At 44.0% G+C, this 22,132-nt stretch overlaps 1 protein-coding gene across 1 annotated transcript; it reads left to right on the top strand.

Annotated features, from left to right (window-relative positions):
• Positions 1 to 752: 752 nt before the first annotated feature.
• Positions 753 to 20,199, top strand: NFE2L3 (NFE2 like bZIP transcription factor 3). The gene is made up of 4 exons (XM_075417448.1): positions 753 to 827; positions 13,548 to 13,649; positions 14,589 to 14,672; positions 17,083 to 20,199. The coding sequence occupies exons 1-4, from the start codon at positions 807 to 809 to the stop codon at positions 18,292 to 18,294; spliced, it is 1,419 nt and encodes a 472-aa protein (XP_075273563.1). The 5' UTR covers positions 753 to 806; the 3' UTR covers positions 18,295 to 20,199.
• The last annotated feature ends 1,933 nt before the right edge of the window (positions 20,200 to 22,132 follow it).

The following is a 22,132-nucleotide window of genomic DNA, read 5'->3' as shown; positions in this document are numbered from 1 at the left end:
GAGTGGTGAAAGGACACGTAAGGCTGGTTTCCCGCCCTGGGATGTGTCCAGACATCCCCCAAGGTCTCCTCCCGCAGCTTGTACACCAGCACCTTCAGAACACATGATCCTTTTCCACTCCATCTCTTGCAGGAAAGTCTGTAGGCTGCATTCAATTGTCATGTGTTTCCTAATCATCAGCAGACCTGATGTACAAGCTTAAAAACCACGTGCAAAGATTTTGATTGTGCTGCAACAATTGGTTAAGGCCAACGAATAATGCGGAATGTCAGGACTTGTGGGGGACGTCTGTCTTGGCATTTGTGCCGTGAATCCTAAAGTGTAGATGTATTTAGCTTAAGACATATTTAATTTATTTTTCAACAGCAAAATCAACATTGTTACCTTCAGTTATACTTCCACTTAAAAAGCCAGAGATCTTACTCCAGCATGAAAAAAAGAGCTGGCAATGGAAGACTGTATCAGATTCCAGTTCATTTGGATTTTTGAAAGAAGGCTGTTATTTTGTTGGAATTCAAGCAAAAAGGTGCAAGAACAGGCTAGGAGTAGCGTAACACACCCGTTGCACAGTATCACACTGGACACAACAAAAAAAGGGAAATGTCACCCGTGATAACAGAGGAATGGGAGCCCGCACCCGTTGCACGCAGAGTTATCGCTGGAGAAGCGACCCTGTCGGGGTCTGCCCCAACAGCCCTGCGCTTTGTAGATGCCCAGGCAGGTCTGAGACGCCCAGATAAGCAGGAGCGACGAGCAGCGACAACGGGCTGTTCCAGGGGACAGAGGGGACAGGGCGGCTGGCGGAGATGTCTCCGGCGCGTGCGAGAGTGAGTCCAGCGGGGCTGAGCAGACGTGTGGTGGGAAACGCGGTTCCGTGGGCGGGAGAGCAAAGGCCGGGTGTTCAGCCACCAGGCGGATTGTAATTAAAACCTGTACCCGTACATCTTTTTCTCCCCCGGGACACGCGTGGGGAGCCCGGCCCCGGCTGGGCGGCGGCGGGGTGCGGGGGTGCCCGGGCCATCGTGCCCCTCGTCCTGGGCCCCCGTCCCGGCCCCGCGCCGCCTCCCGCCCGGGGGAAGGAAGGGCCGGGGCGGCGGGAGGGCCGGGTTCGTGGCGGGCAGCGGGAGCCAGGGCCGCGGGAGCCGGGGCGGCGGTCCGTCTCCCCGCCACGCACACGCAGCCCACGAAGCGCGTCGGGCAGCCATGGGTCACTAGGCAGCCATGGGTCACCGAGCCGCCGAGCCCCCTCCTGGCCTGCCCCGGGGAAAGCGGCGGCGCCCGGCGCTGCCCGCGCCGCCCGGGGGAGCAGGGCGGCGGGGGCGGCCCGGCGGCGGAGGTGAGGGCGGCGGCGGCGGGGCCGGGGGAGCGGGCGCCGGCCGAGCGGGCAGTCCGCGCCGCGGGGTGACGCCGCGCAGGCCTCGGTGGCGGCTCCCCACGCAGCCGAGCGGAGCGGACCCTGCGGGGCTGCCCTGACCGGGGCCCACGCGTGGCCCCAGCGCCTCCCGTCGCCTCCGCCCGGCGTCTCCTCCGGGGTCACCTGGGCTGGCCTCAGGAGCGTCGTGCGGGCGCGGAACCGCGGTGCGCCCGGCCGAGGAGCACCCCTCGCCCGGGGCAAGGGCACGTGTGCGGCGTCGACGCTTCTCAGGAGCCGTTTCTTACGCCTCGGGGTTCCTGCAATGCCAGGGCTGAGCTCTGTTTCGGTAGCATCGGCCCCTGTTAGCAGCGCAGCACCGGGAGCGATGCGCCCGGCCAGTAAGCACCCGCCGGTGGTGCCCGGTTTCCCCAGTTTGGGAGATGCAGCCCGTACCGCGCCTCTGTCTGCATGCGCCCGCTCGGAGAGCGGTGCCTGTCCGTCGCCCGGAGATGAGCCGAGCCGGTCGCTGCAGGGACTGCTCTGCTGAGATCAGTCGCCGGCGGGCACAGAGTTTCGTTTTGCCGGAACAGTCTGTGGTCCGAGACGTTTGCGATGCACTGTGCGGGTACAGGAGCTACAGCAGTGCCAGGGCGGTGGGTTTGTGGCTCTGACGTTCAGTGCGGTTTGAAATATCAGTCGGAACTACCAACATTTTTCAAGTTGGTCTTGAACCGTTACGAGTCGCTGGTTCTTGTTACGAACTAAAGCTAAATTGTTAGCATCGACTTAACAGTTATTACATTCGTAGTGCATAGTAGGTTTTCTTTTTTCCTGCTTCCTTTTTCCTCTTTTTTTTTTGGTGGTGTCCGTCTGTCCCCGTCCCCCCCCTGCCATATGTTAGCTTGATTATTTTCGTAAAGTAGTTGCAAAACTATTTCCTACACCTAACTGTAAGGGATCACTCATTTCTGTGGAGAGATGATTCATTTCTTTGCTAAATGTAGGTCTGGGCCTCTCTCTTAAGCACATTTTGTTTAAGTGAAAGAATGATTGGAGCAAGACAAGGCAGTGTTCCGTTCTTGACCTAAAATGTAAATGAACTTCTAAGTGAAAAACCCCCATGTGTCTTCCACCAGACTTCTTTTAAAGTGCATGACAGGTCCAAAACATGAAACACAAGAGGAAAAAGTTGATCTTAAGTCTCAAAGGTGACCTCTGTAGGTTTGAATAACTCTTACTCGCACTGTCAAAATGTTATTGTAACAGTATAATGGATTTCAAAGTGGTTTAGCTGATTTATAACCTTCATTTTGCCTTTTGTAAAAATAGACCAGAGTTATTTTTAGCATTTCTCTTGTTGAAGCTAGATAGGACGAGAAGTCTGTGTAAACAGATGAAAGTGATTGCTTTGTTCTGCTCCATGTCGTGGGATTGTGTGGCGTTCTGCAAAGTTAGCAGCTGGATCCACCCGCCCCTGGATTCATGCTGTTCATTGGGCTCCTGTCCCTGCAGAGTGTTGCTGGCGAGCTGCTGATCATCATCCTTAGGGAAGTGGTGTTTAAAACCCCTCTGGCAGACAGCTGCAGGTGAAAGAGAAAATGGACCCAGTGGCGGAAGCACGCTGCTGGAGCAGGCGAAACTGCGTGGGGTTGCCTGGCCTGTTTTCCTGTTCTGTGCGAAGGTGAGCTGCGGTGCAGCGTCAGGACAGGCTGAGCGCTTCGCCTTTGGCGATGAGTGAAGCAAAGAGGTGGGTTCCTGCGTTGGGCTTGCTGCCCGACAGATGGGGGTCAGCCCAAACCTTCATATTCACGGTGTCCTCAGCAAATGATTTCATTCAGTCACTTTCTGTAATCAAACAGAAGTTTGCTGATGAAATGTAAACCCCACAATATTTTGTTGCCTTACTAATAAAAATAGCAAAATACATTTCTTCTGAAATACAACTTTTAATGGAGAAATGATCGTGTGATCTCAGAGTCTCACTACGTGTTTTCTTAGGTGGATGTGTCTAACAGGACCAGGGATAAAGAGTATTTGTACCACAGCAGAGACTACATTTTAATAAGTTTTTTGTTCTGAATCCTGTCCATAATTCACTGCCCTGCATTCCCTACAGCAGGCTGTAGCGGGTGGTTGGTAGAAGATGTGCTCCTGTGACTTAGGGTGTTGGCTTAATGCCTGTGCACTGTTCTGATCTGGGTCAGCTGTAGAATCAAAGCCTGTAGTTTTCATTCTCATGGATGATTAAGGCAGAGACTAAGGTACCAGGGTTCCTGCCCAGGAACCGTGAGTTACATCTTCAGAGGAAAAGGGAAAAAAAAGCAATGAACTTCTGCTTTGAATAACCAGGAAGACATGCATCATTTCGTGCAAGGAAGTGGAATCATTTCTGTAGTAACGAAAGCTGATTCAGGTCCTACCATTTGCAGAATACTTCAGACCAAGATTTTAGGCTCCAGTGGGCATGTTTGCTAAGGAAATAGGTAAAAAGTCTAAAAGAGTGAACCTTGTCTTTTCTTTGGGGTACTTTTTTCCAGATGCAGCAGTGCTTGTGCACCCCTAGTATTCCTCTTCACAGTTTGCTGAAAAAAGAGATTGCGATCTTTTTTTTTAAGAAAGAATTTATAATGGGAGCACCACTTACTCCTGAATATTGAGCACCTATTTGAATGCCGACATCCACTGTTGTAACATGGGTGCCTGATTTTTTTGTCCTACTTAAACCTGCTCACGCAAGTAGGTCACGCTGAGTAGGTCATATGTGAGTAGGTCACGTTGACTTACTCACACAGGTAAAGTTAGGCAAGTCTGCTTATTTTTTCCCAGTGTGCTTGTAAATTATTGTTGAATTGCTCAAGGAATGCGTTTTAAGGAAAACGCTAAATTGACACGCTGTGAATTTTTAAGCACAGAAAAAGAAAAAAAAAAGAAAAAAGGAAAACAGACATGTAGCTGACACTGGATATACGTCTTCTGTTGGTGGGCAAAAGAGAGAAGCCATCGCACAGGCACATAACCTGGGATGCAGTCTGTGCCCCACTCTGCCAACTGCATTTTCCTTAGGCTTTTCACTGTAAACCTGCCCCAACAACACTTCTAAAAGCTGTTACATTCAGCCATAAGTCCATATCCAAAATGAACGAGATAGATGCATTTTCCAAAGCACCTTAAAAATGGGGGAAATGGGAAGCCTCAGTGCTGCAAGGTGTGGCATCAGTCCTATGTATGTGGTAGCACTATGCACGAATACAAAGTCTCAAAAAGTTTATTGTACAACGTCTTAGCTGAAGATCTTGCAAGATTTAAGAGCTGCCCTCCTTGGTTCAGTGGTTTTCCCTTTCTCTCTGTATATTAGTATTTCTACGTGTGCGTGTATGTGTGTGTGTACATACATAGACATTTGAAGAAAAGGAGTATAAAAATTGGATGGGTTTTTTATCTTTCATGGAATGTACATAGGGAATTATTTAGATTAGCAAGAGTGGACTGCGTAGCGCTGGAGTTTTTTATCTGTGGCCTGAATCCCACTGTAAAAATATTTTCACTTTCCAAATTGTGTGAACCCCCAAGCACTGATACTGCCCATGCCGGCAGAAGAGGCAGTACCTGAACGATGGCAGCAGTTGCTGTGCTGGGTCATCACGCCCTACGTGGGCCATGCTCCAGCTCGGGGTGGGATGGAGAATGAAGGTTCTGCTCCCACCCAAACCAAGTGTGTTTGCTATATCTGGATGTGTTACATTCTCTACAACAGATTTTGAAGCCCTTCCCGAGAGATGAATTCCTGTGCTCTATTAAAGAATGCCTGCTCTAATTAATAGTTAACAGTATAACATTGCCGTTGTTTATGAATTACAAAAGTTAAGGAAGAAGATGCACAGTGGATAATTTGTATTGTTTGTACTGTAGTCTCTACGTTCATGTTTAGAAAGGCCAGTTTGGGTCAGGGTATGGAAGACCTCATACAAGCACAGTTCTTGGAACACTATGAAGGCAGAGTTTCACAGTATTAAAGCACTGGATGGAGTGAATCCATCCTGGACTTTGAGCACAGTTTGAAGTATTTACACTGAGTGAGAGTAGTTGGAGTTGCGGTTTTGGTTTTTTTTTCCTTGGTGAATGTCAAAAGTTTGGTAAAGCGAAGTGAAGTAGAAACCGGGTAGGCTTTTTTCTGAAGGCTTTTCTCCAGTCCGTTTGAGAGCAATCCCACTGAAGCTGCGTGCCTAACTCACAGAACATATTTCAAATTATTCTTTTTTTTTTTTTCTTTTGAACACATTGAGAATTAGGACGTGGCAATATTGCTGTGGAGGAACATCTGCAGATAGAGAAATGGGCCAGGTCCCTGCTCGTGGATGGCTCTTGCCCGTTAGCCAGAACTTACCTAGGTTTAATAAGGTGTGTGAAGGACCTTGTGGTGTTTCAGAGAGAGGTGGGCTAAGAGAAGAACCTCAAGCATCTGCAGGACATACTGTCTTGAAAGACTGTGATTTTGATTTTTATTACGATGTACTGCAGGAGGCACGGGGGTTTTGAAAAAGCCAAGTCAGACAAGAAGGGTGTAGAGGTAGTGGTGTGGGGCTGACCTACACCAGCATTTTCCTGCTCCCCAGAAAGCGGGGAAGGTATTCCGGGTGTAGGATGTGCATGAGAAGTGTATGTGAGAGGAGGTGAGGGGAATATCAGACAGAAAGAAGAAAGAATTAGTGTGTGGAAAATAGAAGAGGGATTACATATGGTGACAGAGGAAAAATGAAGACACTCAAATCCCAGAGGAGCTAAAATACCAGACTGTGGGTTTTAGCAGCACTCTGTATTCAGAGCTGTGAGTTGGCAGGCGTTCCGTGTTGCGATGAGGCTGGTAGCTTGAGAAAATTGGGAGCTGGATACCTGAGAAAGCCTGTTTGCCTGGGAGGGCTCATTAGGAAGACATTGGGAATGGAGTGGTGGACAAAGTTTCATCAGAAGGGTGGTCCCTGCATGCTTTTGCGTTTATTCTGTGGTCACTATGTCATACCAACGAGGGTATACTGGGAATCTAGCCTGGGTAAAGACAGAGAACAAGAGCAGGAAAAAAAGAGTGTCTTAGAGAACCCTGATGTTGTGCAGTCCACTGCTCACAATAGAAAGCGTCTTGGGTCAGCAGACACACAGAAAGAGCTCTTTCTTTTTTAATGTGCTCATTCTGAAGGAGTGACAGAATAAATTTGATAACCTTTATCAGATTTACTGTCAGAGATATTGCATCCTGTAGGATGAAATTAGTTTCTGGTGCAAAACACCAGCACAGGACCAAATGGCTGGAGCATAAAACTTGTTTTGTTATGTTTCAGAAGCAGTTTAAAAGGTTCATTTTGAAGGGGCTATCGAGCGGTCTTTGGCATGAAAACTGGTGTCTTAATTGAAATTAGTGACGATACTATTTATGTCCGTGTCTTCAACTTGTACCCGTCTCTGCCTCCCGTTTGGGGAGTAGGTTGGTGTTAATTCCGTGTTTGTGCTGAACGTGTGGAGTGCACAGAGCACGCGTGTTTTGTGATAGCTGGCGTGGCTGAGCCACGCTATGTGAAGCCCTAGCGCTTTTGTTTCCGAAATGCACGTGGTTAGAGAGGAGCTGACGACTGGCTGTGGCGCGCAGGGCTGCCTTTAACGGTGTGTGTTTGGTTGCAGCCCAGGCGCTGGTGGTGGGGTTTACAGTAGATGTGTCGCAGGCACGTGACGGGTGCCACATGTGGAGTCACGGTCATGTACCGCTTGATTTACTCAATTGCTTTGCTTAGTTAGCATGGTTTAGTGTGGTTTTTAAGCCTAGCTGTATAAAACATAAAAGTTGCTTTGGTATTTGGTGTTTCCATCTGCCATTCCATCCTCCATGCTTTCTAAACCCTGGCTGCATTTCAAATGATAAAGTATTCTTCTGTTCCTGTGTTTACACAATATTTTAGGGCTCATTATGAATATGGAGAAACAGCAAGAAACATTTTGCTTTTTAGTTGAGATTAAGTAGCTATCGATTGGTAAGATTAATTATCATCGCGTATTTAAAGCACACAGGCAAAGAGCAACATCAGTAACCTTAGAGCTATATGAAAACAGTTATGCATCGTTCTATTTAATTATTAATCATATTAAATCCTACAAAGTAGTAAAATGAAACTACTGGTTGTGTTACTAGAAGCTGTATTCCTTTTGCCTAACTTTTACTGGTGTGGGACAATCTTCTGGAAATGTCACTTAATTATTCAAAATGTGGCAAAGATGACCAGGTCCATGCCACGTCTGTTCAGCTGGTGGGAAGAAGAGGGCCAGTTCTGCGGAGAAGTGCAGTCAATAAAGGAGAAGGGACAAAAGTTTGCAGAAAAGCATCTCGAAAGTTAATGGCAGTAATGGAGCAATTAAAAGCTCGACAACTAAAAGAAAATATAACGTAGAGGAATTAGAGGACAGCAAGTGGATGGGATACATGAGTAATCAGCATGACAATTTATGGTGTTTTGCAAATAAAGGTGGTCATATATCTGTTCTCCGGCGCTGGGCTGTTTGTAGAGATAACTCAGAGTGTGACTGCAGCGAAATGGAGCTTTGCAGGGGCAGGGGGTCCCTGCCCCTCGAGACTGCCTGTGCACCCCAGCAAACCACCCTGCCTGCTCTGCTCTGCCGCGGCTCCAGAGCTCCTTCAGCGATTTCTGTGCACTTGCAGCCCTGAGCTGTGTAGTTTTAGCCCTGTTTTCCAACTGCATGCTGGTCAATAGCTGAAAACAGCTTGCTTACGCTTTCTGCCGCTCCTGGAGAGGGGTCTCGTTCACCCATCCAGTGCATTGCAGTGGACCTGTTCGATTTTGAGATCTTTATGGTTTCTGCTCCCTACACATTGTTTTATGGACCACAAATAATATATGGGTGTGGATAGCAAGGGGAGGAGATATGTGGAGGGGTAGTTTGATGTACAGTGCATCCAATTTATGCTGAGATTAATACTCCAGTGTACTTAATTGGAAACTGAAGGCTTTGTTTTCAATGTAGTAAGACAACCTGCCAGAGTAGGCAGCATACTTCTAATTAAACGTAGGCCAGGCCACCTGCAAAATCATACTTTCTCTCACCTCTGCATTGATGCTTGGCCCACCCTAAGTAGCAGATTTGACATAAATTACGATTTTTTATGTGCCAGAGACTGACAAACTGAAGCTGATAGTTGGCCTGTGGTAAGGTGTGCCTTAGGGAAGGGGCAGGTGCACAGTTGGAGCGCAGCCCCTAAGGCTGATGGATAATTTGGTAAGTCAGACTTAGTCTCAGATTGTGCTCTCTGGCCCAACTGAAACCAGTAAATGGCAGAAGAATAGAATTTGAGATACTTGGATTTTTTTTGTGGGTGTGTGTTTTTAGTGTAAATCTCTTGCCTTGTGCTTGCACAGAAATCCTTCCAAACACAGGTCGAAGGTTGTCATCAGGTAGGGTTGCAGTCTATAAACGGTTTCTAAGCAGCCTGCTGTGGGAGGTGTGAACTTCCACACCCTCCAGTGGTAGAAGTGGAAAGGCTGCTGCAATGAATGGGTTTAGTGGTAACAGCAAGTCTTCTACAACCAGCAAGAATCAGTCTTTTTCTTTGTACAGAGACCACCCACGTGTGGTCCTGATCTAGCTCTTGGGCTCATAGTGGTATTACTGTAACTCAATCACTGTTTCTTCTGCTACCATTAATGTGAAATAAGGAACAGGACGGAAGGACTAAGTATGGCAATGCAGTACTAAGTAGTATATACACCTAATCCCTTTTGTCATCAGATGCATATTCAGACTGTGAAATTAAACTATCTTTAAAGAAATGCCCCATTCAAAAACATGGTATGGCTGTTTCTGGGGGAGGCACCCCCCTATTCTCCCCACAGCAGTAGCCCAGCAATCAGTTCCAAGTGATGCACAGGCGTGGAAAGAAGCGTTCAGTTGTGGGGCAGTATTTTCCAACTGTCCTTCATCACGGGGGAAGACTAACAAGCTGGAGGGAAGTTGTAATGTCAGAGAGTAAATCTTTAACAGCATAATCCAGGGGATTTTTGTTAAAAGCCAAAACCAAGAAATTAAGGGGAAAAGGTTCTGGTTGTGTTACACGATTTCCGTATCGAGTGTTTCTCTGAAATGATCCCACACGTAGAAACTGGTGCTGTGAAGAATCTTGCATGCACTGTATCTGTACCACGGCTGTTGTGAAAAGCTGGTCACAGGGCCATGCTCCTTCAGAAGCTGCCCTGGTGGTGGTGTAAACAGGTTTTTTAAAAGGATGGATAACTTATTGCAGTAGTAATCAGTGTGAGCAGGCATAAGTATATTTTAGTATCATCTGCTGGAGGAAGAAACAGTTGTAGTAAGACTAACATTCAAAGCCACATGGTGCAGCATTATTAAGCTCATGCAGTAGAGATTGATACATTCCCTTTGGTAAACTACATTGAATGGTCGTGATTGCAAATGTGAGACTCTGCCTCCCTCCCATCCCGCTGGTACCTCCGTTCACATCAGCAGGAGCTTTGTGCGAAGATCCGAGGGAGGCTCTGGCCTCCGTGCTGTTCTTAAGCCAAATCATAGAATCATAGGTAGGAAAAGACCTCTAAGATCATCAAGTCCAACCATCATCCCAACACCACCATGCCTACTAAACCATATCCTGAAGTGCCACATCTACACGTTTTTTGAACAACTCCAGGGATGGTGACTCAACCACCTCCCTGGGCAGCCTGTTCCAATGCCTGACCACTCTTTCAGGAAAGGAATTTTTCCTAATATCTTATCTAATCTAAACCTCCCCTGACTCAACTTGAGGCCATTGCCTGTCGTCCTATCGTCTCCTATAGGAGAAGAGACCGACCTCCACCTCACTACACCCTCCTTTCAGGTAGCTGTAGAGAGCGATAAGGTCTCCTCTCAGCCTCCTCTTCTCCAGACTAAACAACCTCAGTTCCCTCAGCCGCTCCTCCTAAGACTTGTTCTCCAGACCCTTCACCAGCTTTGTTGCCCTTCTTTAAACATGCTCCAGCACCTCAATGTCCTTCTTGTACTGGGGGGCCCAAAACTGAACACAGTACTCGAGGTGCGGCCTCACCAGTGCTGAGCGCAGGGGCACAATCACCTCCCTCCTACTGCTGGCCACACTATTCCTGATACAAGCCAGGATGCCGTTGGCCTTCCTGGCCACCTGGGCACACTGCTGGCTCATGTTCAGCTGGCTGTTGACCAACACCCCAAGGTCCTTTTCCGACAGACAGCTTTCCAGCCACTCTTCCCCAAGGCTGTAGCATTGCATAGGGTGGTTGTGACTGAAGTGCAGGACCCGGCATTTGCCTTGTTGAACCTCATACGATTGACCTCAGCCCATCGATCCAGTCTGTCCAGATCCCTCTGCAGAGCCTTCCTACCCTCAAGCAGACTGACACTCCCACCCAATTTGGTGGCATCTGCAAACTTAGTGAGGGAGCACTCAATCCCCTCATCCAGATCATTGATAAAGATGTTAAACAAGACCGGACCCAAAACTGAGCCCTGGGGAACACCACTTGTGGCTGGCCGCCAGCTGGATTTAGCTCCACTCACCGCCACTCTCTGTGCTTGGCCATTCAGCCAGTTCTTTATCCAGCGAAGGGTGGGTAGGACAAAATGGCACGTGATCCTGTAGTGCAGTTGGTGGCTCTCAGCCTGGCAACTAAGGGTACCAAGACACTGTCTGTGTCTTAGAAGAGAAAATAGCGAAAGGCATTATTATTTCTTAAAATACACATAAAAATCAATGCAGACTCCAGATAAATCCTAAAATCAACGGTCAGAAATATTCCCCATCTCCTTAGTGGTCAACAGCTCTATGTATCCATAGGAAGAGACCTGAAAATTCATTTGTCTCTGATGTCCTGGGGAAACTGAAGCCATGGCAGTCTTCACAAATTTCTGTGAGCTTCAGGAGCAGTTAGTTTCTCTTCAGGAAGGAGAGTGGTGGTGGTCCCATCAGGCACACCAGAAGTTCGGTTGTCCTCACGATGGTGCTGGGAAGGACCATCTCCATCGTAAGCTTCAGCAGATCGGCATTGCCTGCACGCAGATTTCCACCATAAGCAGACTGGAACTGTGAGGGTTTGGAATGATCTGCAGGGCACACCGTGGGCTCTTCACAAAGTTACCCCAAGCTTTTCTTTTCCGTGGTGGCAGAATAGATTTGTACCCCTGGTGATTTTAATAGGTGCCATCGAGTTCTCACCCATATACTTTCTGTATTCAAAACCTGTGCTTACAGGTGTTTTTTGAGGCATCACATTTGAGATATTACATTTCTGACTGTTTCCTGCATTTGCCTCTTCATCAGCCAATAATGAATTTGCTGTATTAATCGGGAGCTGAATCCTCTGCCTTAACAGCATCAGCTTCCCAGGCTGCTCAGCTCAACAGGAGCCGCTTAAGGTCTGTAATAGCAGTTGTCCTTGGCTTCTTATCTGCTTCTGATGATGGTGAATTTTACTAATTAGGATTATAATAGATCACATTCATTGGACAAGTTGGTTGTTTGTAAAATTAAAGACTAGCGCTGATCTTGCAAACATGTAATTATGGGACTAGCTTCATGCTTGTGAGTATCTCCATTGAACTCCTGTAAGTGTTTGCAGGTAGCTAGTTACCATGTTCTCAGTGTTGCGTACATGAAATTCCCTCTCCTGTTGCTTTGCTATGTGGAGGAAAACTGTATTTTTGTGTGTGTGTTTAGAAAAGTAAATTTGTTTTCTCATATTTGGCAATAATAAGTCGTCTGGTCAACTGCAGCTGACAAAGAAGACGTACTATGTTGGCATATAGTTTTTAATTGCTACAAAGTGTGTTGGACATCATTGAAGGAAAGTACCTCTTACATTAGAGTGACAGATGAGTGCCCTGTACATCTATTTGTTGTTAGAAATGACTGTTTATAAAATTAAAGTTTCCATCCAATCCTTGAAAAGAAAGTACAGAAGAATGGAAAGCCAACAAATAAAATAAAAATAAAATTAATTTTCATAATTTTAAAATACGAATTCTAATAGATTAATAAAATGAAATTAATATTACTTTATTTTCAAATTATATTTTACTCCAGAGTCCTATTTTCCAGCCTTCTTACATTTTATTTTTTAGCTGCTTTGTGTGAAGCAATAATTTTTAAAAATCTCTTACACATTTTGATGACTGTTACAGCTGCAGTTTTTTATATAGTTTATGCTTTCATATAAAACCTGTAAAGTAAGTTTGTTGTGATTTTTAGAACGGAACACTAACTCATTACGTTTGCTCCTGTTGGGAGCTTGTCTTTTCTACTCCTGCCATAGCATTTTGCTGAGGATATATGGAACTCATGCAGCGGGGCCACTTCATTTTCTGACAGTTGTTCCACCAAATTTCACATTTTGATAACTCAGGCTTGCCCCATATAAAAGCTGAAATACCAAAATTTTTTAAAATGTAAATATGCAGAGTCCCTAACAGTGATTCCTTCTTGCCCTAGCAATACCCCACCCCTGTAATAAAAATTTTAAAAGTCTGCTGATGTGACTGTAGATAAAAGATAACTTGAAAAATGCTTCTGAGACCACTAAATCAGAGCAATTTCATTGCTGGAGATTAAAAAAAAAACCCATCATTTGGATAAATGGGAACTGGGTAATGACTACGTGGAAGTGATGGGGAAACAGAGCTGCTATTACACTATGTGTTAATGTGATCGTTTTCCTGAAAGAAAAAGCGAGGGATTTTGCTAACTGGCCACATGTAATTGTCTATTTTAAGATTCCATCATTCACTATATGTCTGGCTTGGATATATTGTTGCGAAATGACATCCAAAAGATACTGATAGCCCAAAACTTCCATGAAATCACATCACCGTGTGTTTTCTTGGTAGAAGAATTTGTTTCCAGTATTGTGCATGTCCATTTCTACAGCAGATGGGTTCAGTGCCTGGGCACTGAGAGAGGAGGTGGTGTCTGCAATCCCGAACTGATGTTGGTCTTGTTCTTCCCCCAAAGCCTGCACAGAGTCAGTTCATCCACGTGAATGAACTGTTCAGTGTATATTTTATTATGTTATTTGAAATGCTATAGCTGTTTAAAAAAAAAAAAGAAATTGCATTTTAAAGATCAGTTTTGACAACGTGTTGCTTAATATAACTGTTTTGTTTGTGTCTTCAGGACATTGACCTGGAAACATGTCGGGAAGCTTTGGATGACTGCTGTCTGCACCAAGGAGATGGTCAGCTGGAACTTCAAGAGGAGGAAGAAGACATAAATCAAGTAAATGGTGGAAAAAAGTGGAAGAAGGGAAAACAGTGAAGAGGAAGTGAGGGATGATATAGGTCTTATAATTGAGATAAAGAGTAGCGTAAGAAACAGAGTGGATAGTTTTGAAAGGAATATTTGATTTCCTCCTTTCATGCCCCTTGGAAGGGCAGGAAAGGAACAGTGACTTCAGATATTGTGAATGATGTCCTTGTACACCTTCTCAAAAATTGCCCCCCCCATGTAGTTTATGTAGTTGAAGTGTTCTAAAGTTTACAGAAATCACTTGCAACTAACCATTTTTCAATTTGGTTTTATTTTCTCCCATGTTGAAGGTGTTGTGTCTGTGGGCAAGGATTTTTTTGGCCTACAAACACTTGAGACATGGATGCTAAATTACACTGCATTTACCATTTATGTAAAGCTTGATGCTCAGGTGTAGAATTACATTTGGGAAACTGAATTGTTCAGATATTAACATGTATCGTATCTAGAAGGCAGAGAAATAATCTTAATGATGTTAAACGAAAATGGGTGCACTTTGGATTTTGTTATCTCTGAGAGCTACATGAAAAGAGCATTCGTTCTTCTTGAGACCTTACGAGAGCTGAGAACTTAGGATCTGGTTTTCTTGCCAGCCCCTCTGTTTGCCACTGCTCTGCCAGCTAGGCTTTGGGAAAATATGTGATTTTTCCACAATGGTGGGTAGGTGCAGCCTCAGAGGGGAGGAAAGCTCAGTTCTGCTGTTGTGGGCCAGAGTAGGATGCTCTTGCCATGGAGTTACTCTGCTTGTTCTAGCAACGTGACATCCCCCATCAGGATGAAGACTTGATGGCAGGGTCAGCAGCAGTGTTTCACAGGGCTATGCTCTGTTTCCTTTTGGAGTTTGATTTTTACCTCCTTTTATGTAAAATAACTGTGCTTTGCAAAGCATTTCTGTTTCTTCTGTCACAGAGCAACCGCAGCTGTGCAGACTCCCTTCTCTCCTTAGAGGGCTGCTTACAGTTTATGTCATCGCAGATGGAAAACGTGCTAGAGGTAAATGGGAAAACACATATATTGCTAATAGGTTGGGATACAGTCAGTGATTATTCGATAATGACTTCCTCTGTTGTGTCTAATTAAAAAAAAACCCAGTAAATATATCAGCAAAACAGTGTAGTAAAACTCATCTGAAGACGTTAAAGACGCTAGTATCCACCTTTTACAGCAGCTGTCATTGGCTTTACTCAAAAAATTTTCCCCGTAATTTGTCTGGGATTTGAAAACTGCAAAGTCCTGTCACCTGGTGTTCAAAGTTGGATGCAGCCGCTGGACAACTTAATTAGTTCAACCGATAATTCTCTTTCTGAAACCTAATGCCAATTCCTATTTATACAGCAGCTCTTGGCGTGTTTCTCTAGAGCAGCACTGAGTTACTAAGCACTAGCAGCTATTAAGCATTTGCAGCCAAAGATTAGAGTTGCCATAAATATTGGGTCAAGTGCTTACAAGGATATTACCCTCAAGAAAAACAGGCCCATCTTCACTGCAAATCAGGTCAGTCAACATTAGCGGCAAAACCATTTTGCTTTCTGTTTTTTATCTTCTGGGCTTCTGATACTACTTTTTACTTTCTGGGTGCCCATCTTCACAAAAAAACAGTTATTATCTTAATTGGAGTCTCCCTCCTCTCCCACAGTGCATAGCTGCAATCATTAACCATGAAGCTACTCCGTACATTCCTTTTTTGCAATACTCCAAGGGCATCTTACATACACTTCCCATTGTAGGAGCCTCACAGGGTCATCAGTGTTTTCCATATAACTTCATGTTTATCTCTGGAACACCTAGTTTTGGGAATCTCTAGGTTGGATAGTGCCTCCCAGCCCATAAATTAGCCTCCTCCTCTGTTCGGCGTTGGTAATGGATTCCACACTCACGAGGTTCAGAAGTTCATCGGTTTAGTTTTTTCTGTTCTCTTCATAATCTGAAAGGAATTTGGCTGTAGACTTTACGTAGCTATAACAATACACATTCTCATATTTTATTTAGGACTATTAATGCACTGCCATCTTGTGACAGTCTATCTCTTGAAAATGGATTGCTTGTTTTTTTCCAGGTACAAAGTCTTTGCAGTGTGGGTGATTTTTTAATAGTGAAATTACTAAGATTATTTCTTTTCACGGGCTTGATTGAAAATACCAGCTCTACCTCTCAGACTACAGAGGGGCTAGCACAAGGTAGCTACCTAGGAGAAATAAGGCAAGATTTTCTTCTGTTACCTGAACTCCCAGTAAGCATGGTAGAGAACTAAAGACATTCTGGTCTTTATGGTACATCATTCCTCCCTTGCGGAAAGTGCTTTTTACATTCTTTGTTCAATGAACAGCAGTCAGAAAAGTGCTGTCTTGCACCACAGTAGGGATGCTCAGCTACGGAGGAATCATATCATACATTTCCTACTTGATGTATTTACATTCTCAAGTTTTTTGTATCCATGTATTTTACGACTACTTGGTCAGCAAGTGCCCTGACATAATCTTGCGCAGTGGCTTTGTAGTTCTCAGACCCAGCAACTATGCCCTAGGCCCACAAAAGGTAAGCCTGAATGCTACTGCAGCACTTGTTTATCATCTGGACTTCAGTGCTGAGGGATCGTACAGCAGCTTTATTTTCATAAAGAAAAATTGAGTAGTAATTTGAAGTCAAAAGACATCCACAGAAGGTGTGACTGAGGGAGGAGTGGTGGTGTTCCTCCAAATTGACTAGTAAAGGAGTTGAAATCTGAACACAATAGACCTCAGTTAAGAAGGAGCGAAGCCAAATGTGGCAGCTCACAGCCCCAAAAGCTTTATAAACTGTGAAACAAAAGCAGTGAGACTGTGACAGCATGGCCTTAACCTTGCTGTCCTCCTCCCCTCATTTCTTACACCGCTGTTCTCACTGGTTAACTCCTGCAGGTGAGCTATTTATCTTCTTTACAAGGTTAATTTTTCTAACAGTTTAGCACATTGAACCAGCTCACCCTGGAATCAGATGATCATCACAACCCCTACCAGGGAATGGGCAGCACTGCCCTTCCTAGGAGGGCCTGTTCTCAGAGCTGATCAGAAGTAACATGTACGTACGCTGTAGTTTGATGTACACTGAGCAACAGCCCCATTTCCACCTCTTTAACACTCATGAGTCGCACACTGTCCTCCGCGAGTCCTCCTCCCATCCCTTCAGTCACTTTCCTTCTGCACCCTTCCCGCTTGCTCTTGCCACATGCCAGCACAGGTTATGCTGTGTAGAAATGGGAAACAGTATTGAGGACAGCTAAAGAAGAGCTTTGTGTATAAAATTTTTAGTTTAGTAGATTCAAATAGTGGAGTATTAGAAAATAAATTGAGCAAGAATGTGTAGATGAGGAATGTAGAAGCATTCATTTTATAAAAGATCCCATTTTCCCCCAATTGTCTTTTAGGTGAGTTTACTGGAAGATACACGAGTTGCTACTTCTAGCAGAGGCCAAGACCCATCATCCTCACACCACAGTATAAGTTTGACCCAGACACTGTGCCACTGTTTCAGTCCTCATGATGCTACGCTACCAAGAATAGACTACCCCACTCAAACAAATTCTGAAACAAGACATTTACAAAGGCTAGAGTCTTTTCCTCTGTCAAGCTCTAATACCATAAATCCAGAATCACTAATTCATGGGTCCCATTTGACAGGGCTGTTTTCAGTGGCTGACATGAGAAACCTAACAGCCTACGATGATAATTTTGATGAAATTAAACTCATATCTTTGGTTCTGGAAGAAGGCTTTGATCCTATAGAAGTTTCTCAGCTCTTTGAAGAACCTGGCTCAGAGTCAGGACTGTCTTTGAATTCAGATCACAGCACTGCCTCTTACTCGGTCTGCAGTGAAGGTGCTGTTGGATACAGCAGCGATGTTAAATCTCTTTCTTCACATGGCTTAGGAGCTGTTGGTGGCCATAGCCAAGAACACAGTAAATATGGCCATGTGGAATATCCCCGTGATTCAGAGTGTTCTGGAGAAGCCACACTTCAGCAGTTTTTTCATAACCACATGTATAATCAGCTGCCAAGTCAAGCAGCATCCCCTCTGGAGCATCATCAACAGATGCAGATGGAGAAACCAAGCAAAGTAAAGGACAGTTGGCATAATTCTACCGATACAAACCTTAGCAGCGATGAACGCCATGCAAAAGCTCTCAGAATACCCTTTTCGGTTGATGAAGTTGTGACCATGCCTGTAGAGTCCTTCAACACCATGCTAGGAAAGAATCATCTAACAGATACTCAGGTATCACTTCTACGCAATATCAGACGAAGAGGAAAAAACAAAGTTGCTGCCCAAAATTGTCGTAAACGCAAAATAAATGCAATTCTTAACTTGGAAGAAGATGTGTGTAATCTTCAAATGCAAAAGGAGAACCTTAAAAAGGAGCACGTTCAGTGTAGCAGATCAATCAGCCGGATGAAGGAAAAATTAAACAACTTGTACCGTGACATTTTCAGTAGGTTGAGGGATGACCAGGGTAGACCTGTTAGCCCGTGCCAGTATGTCATTCACTGCAGTAATGATGGCAGTGTTTTCGTAATACCCAAACACTTGGTCAAATCAGAACAGAAACAAGATCATGAAAAAGAGCAGAAACAAAAATGAGATGGCTGAAGATCACTTAGGTTTTATTTTTCCTGAAAGAATGATATTTGCTTGAGGACTGGAGGTTGGTGACTACAATAGTACAAGCAGAAAAGACCATATTTGAGGAAGACAGCATGTCCGAGGGCCTGGCAAACCGAGCAGATTGTGATCTGTTAGAAAGTCTACCAGCTGAGAAGCAAATGAGATCTGTTTAGTATTAATTGCAGGGACTCCTTCTGAGACTCCTGCTTCAGTCTGGCTTACGTAGCTCTGGTTTTGTTGTCCCCAGTAACAGCAGCTTCCCTGGCTTTCTAAAAATTGCACATTTCAGGCCTCATTTAGCCTTAATTTCCAGCAAGTTCTTACAGTGTAAGTGAAATTTTAGATGCTTTTTGCTTGCTTTCTCCTACCTTCCGAAAGTTGCGTCAGGGGAGGTTTAGGTTGAATATTAGGAAAAATTTTGTTACTGAAAGAGCGGTCAGGCATTGGAATAGGCTGCCCAGGGAAGTGGTGGAGTCACCATCCCTGGAGGTGTTAAAAAATGTGTAGATGTGGCACTTCAGGACATGGTTTAGTAGGCATGGTGGTGTTGGGTTGATGGTTGGACTTGATGATCTTAGAGGTCTTTTCCAACCTTTATAATTCTATGATTCTAGGCCATCAATGTAAGCAGAATTGGAAATACTGCATTTGTAGGCCTACAGAAAACTAGAAATTTAGTTTCTGATTATGGGGGGACAACACATCAGTAGGGGAAAAAAAGCAAGTTTTAGATCCAAGTTACAGATGGAAGAAAAATGTGGTTTCATCGTGAGTACTTGAACCTTCATAGACAAAGTGACCTTATTTTACTATTCTTTTTTAGCACTGAAAGAAAAATTGTAGCTGAAGTTTATCTTCACCTTAAATTCACTGTGAATTTGTGTATTCCTAAGAGATACAAAGTGTGTTCTGCTTTTCCTAGTTTTCCTTTGAGGAAAGAGGCCCAGGAGGCTACTGCATTTTTCTCACTACTTTCACCATCATAGCTACAAGTAAACATAATGTACCAATTGATTTTACAGCTCGTTTGGTCAATATTGTCTTACCTTCATCCTGTGAAATGGAATCATTCACAAGTTTCTTCCATGAAAGTGAGTGATGGTGAAAGAGTTCCTATTGTTTCCTATACTATAGCATATTTACTTTTGTGCACTCCTTTTCCCCTCCCATTTGGATACCTTTCTCAAGAAGTACTAAAGTTTCTCATTTTAGCTTTTATATTTTATAAAAGTATTTTATAAGTATCTTCAAGTGCATGGATTTAATTTTTTTATTTTCCTCAAATCCTTAAAACAAATTAAACTGTACAAAATTACTATTTATCTGTACTTGTAATAATGAGATTACACTCTGATAGTGACTTTGAATGAAGAGCTTTTGGTTTGGATATTTATTTATGCTGTTAAAAGGACGACATTTTATTCACTTACATGCTTATTCACAACAGTGTATCCTTTTCTATTTAATAACTTGACAAGTGTCTGCAAAACAGACAGCCTAAAAGAGAAGCAAGCGTGTAATGATAAGAAATGTTAAGAGGCATACTAATTTGTAAGGTATGAAAATAATTACTAACAACTGGATAGCAACAAATTTTTTTTTATATCTTTTATAAAGAAAACCTATAAAACTGTTATAAAACCCACAGGCCACAGCATGATGACAATGTAGCAACTTTATGGTCAGGTGTGTTGAAAAAAAAAGCATTTGCACTTAACACATAAAATCTCCACATACAGGCAATGCAAGTTTAAATGCCAAATGATACCTTTTGAAGAAATAAACTATGCCATTAACATGTAAATCATGTTGTTTGTTTGCACTTGTGTGTACAGTAGCTGGTAGCGTCAAATGGTATTTCCCAAAAAAGGAAGCACTGCCTCAGAGCGCAAAATGCACTGAATTACTGCTCTTGAAACGAGCCGTTCCAAACAATTCACTCTGCATTTTATATTAAACGATTGCTTTAAATATTTGTGTGCATCTGTTCTTTTATTTGTTAGTTTCACCGCAGCCTCAGAGTGATGGAGTAAATTCATAGTGGAAACTTCCATTAGTGACGCCTCCAAATGTCTTGCTGTTGGTTAGGCACCGGTGTGAAGCGCATCTATCCCAGCTGGTACTCACAAGGAGTTTACTTCACCGCTAGTTCATGAACTTCAACCAAAACATGGAACAGCTAACAGATACACATGATGAACTGGGAACTTTATTTCTAGTTCGGGGAGGGGAATATAGCACATTTGAGTCAACACAATTGTCAACTTTTAATTAAATGACATAATAGCATTCTAAAGTCTACGGATGCAGCCTTTGCAGGACCAGGACTTTAGGCTACTTCATGGCCCACGTGCACAAATTCTGCTAGATGCTAAATTAGGCCCATAGCCAGTAAAACCAGAAAGCCAAGGATTTCTGGGCTTGGGCCTCACAAGTTTCTGCGGTTCTAGGGAAGAGGAAGGAAAAAAAGCAGGAGGCTAAACCCCCTGATGCCCACTCCTTCGGTAGCAGAAATGGAGCGAGCTCCAAGAACTCTGCTGGGGAATTACAGCATACACCCACGTGGGGAACGGTTACATGGTTGAATTTTGGCACATGATGAAAATAAGGAAGCGTGCTGGAACTCTTCCAGAGAGCAATCCCAAGGGAAAGCAGCGCACTCCAGCTGATTCCTATAAAATGAAGATATCAGCCCCAAGCCCACCTACTTCCATTACCTGTAAATTTGCAGACTAGAGAGTAGCATGAACTGCCCTCAGCCAGTTCCACTCCCCTTATTGTTCAACAGGTGTATATAAGAAGTTTATGTATGAAACTTAACTAGCAAATATGTCCCTACAAAATCTCAGGTGAATTAAGAATTTTGGGTGGACTGAGTTACAACAGTGCAGGTGACACAGACACTGACCATTAGGTCTGGGCATATGACGTAATTTTTTCAAGCTTTCAAGTTACCTGCCCACAGAAAAGACAAACTGTAGGCAGAATTCAGAAAGTCCTATTTTTTTTTTCAATTTTAGTAGACTACCATTAAGTTTCACCTAAAAACTGTTGATACTTTTTTAAGTGTCTTCCTCTTCTGTGACTAGCCTACCGTTAAAACAAAAAACAAACCCCACAAAACACCAAACGTTGCTTAGTCTTGCCTATGCCTTACCTTTCCACGTCCTTAAAATTATTTGTGAAAGTTAGGCTAGACAGCTAAGGAAGGAGCAGGTTTTACAGCAAGCTTTCCTCCCAAGGCAATGGGTTCCAGAAGCTACTTTTAATGTGCTTCCTAACACAAGGAGGAGACGCTAAGGAGTCAAGGAGCTATTCAGGAAAACAGTGGTGTTAAAATGCGTAACTGCAACGGTTGTAAAATTGAAGTCTATCGTGGCTTTCTTATTGATAGATCGTGACTTTCAAGAAACCAAAAAGTGTACAAACCAGAACTACATTGTGTAAAAAGACATGGTGTGGTACCAGACTTGCTCTGGAGCTGCAGGTCTAGTGAAAAAGCTGTGAAGGCTGCATCCTACCTTACTGAATACTAACAGGGAGAAAAGCATCTCTGAAATAGGAACAACAGAAACTTATTTTTGTTATACTGCTAGAAAATTGCAAAGCTGAGGAGTGTAGATTTAACTGTTGATACAGCGACAAAAGCTGGAATACCAACGTCAGAGTTCTCATTAAAATGCTGTTCCCAGGGTAAAGCCATTACATAGCCCATAACATTTGACTGGTAAACTGTGATTTTTGTTACCTTAGTAATGAAAAGCAAGAGGTTAGAAAAAGTCAGACTGAGTAAATATAGAGGAAAACCACGTGG

The sequence above is a fragment of the Opisthocomus hoazin genome, chromosome 4, assembly GCF_030867145.1.
Source record: "Opisthocomus hoazin isolate bOpiHoa1 chromosome 4, bOpiHoa1.hap1, whole genome shotgun sequence".
NCBI classification, from domain to species: Eukaryota; Metazoa; Chordata; class Aves; order Opisthocomiformes; family Opisthocomidae; genus Opisthocomus; species Opisthocomus hoazin.
The sequence above is the reverse complement of the archived record's forward strand: the minus strand, read 5'-3'. Positions and strand labels throughout refer to the sequence as shown.

What these genes read in the sequence shown, in the direction of transcription:
- NFE2L3 (XM_075417448.1), top strand. Translation starts at nt 807, where the DNA reads ATGTCTCCGGCGCGTGCGAGA. An exon ending in AGGAAGAAGACATAAATCAA is followed by an intron (nt 13,650 to 14,588) that starts GTAAATGGTGGA and finishes CTTCTGTCACAG; the next exon opens with AGCAACCGCAGCTGTGCAGA. An exon ending in AGATGGAAAACGTGCTAGAG is followed by an intron (nt 14,673 to 17,082) that starts GTAAATGGGAAA and finishes ATTGTCTTTTAG; the next exon opens with GTGAGTTTACTGGAAGATAC.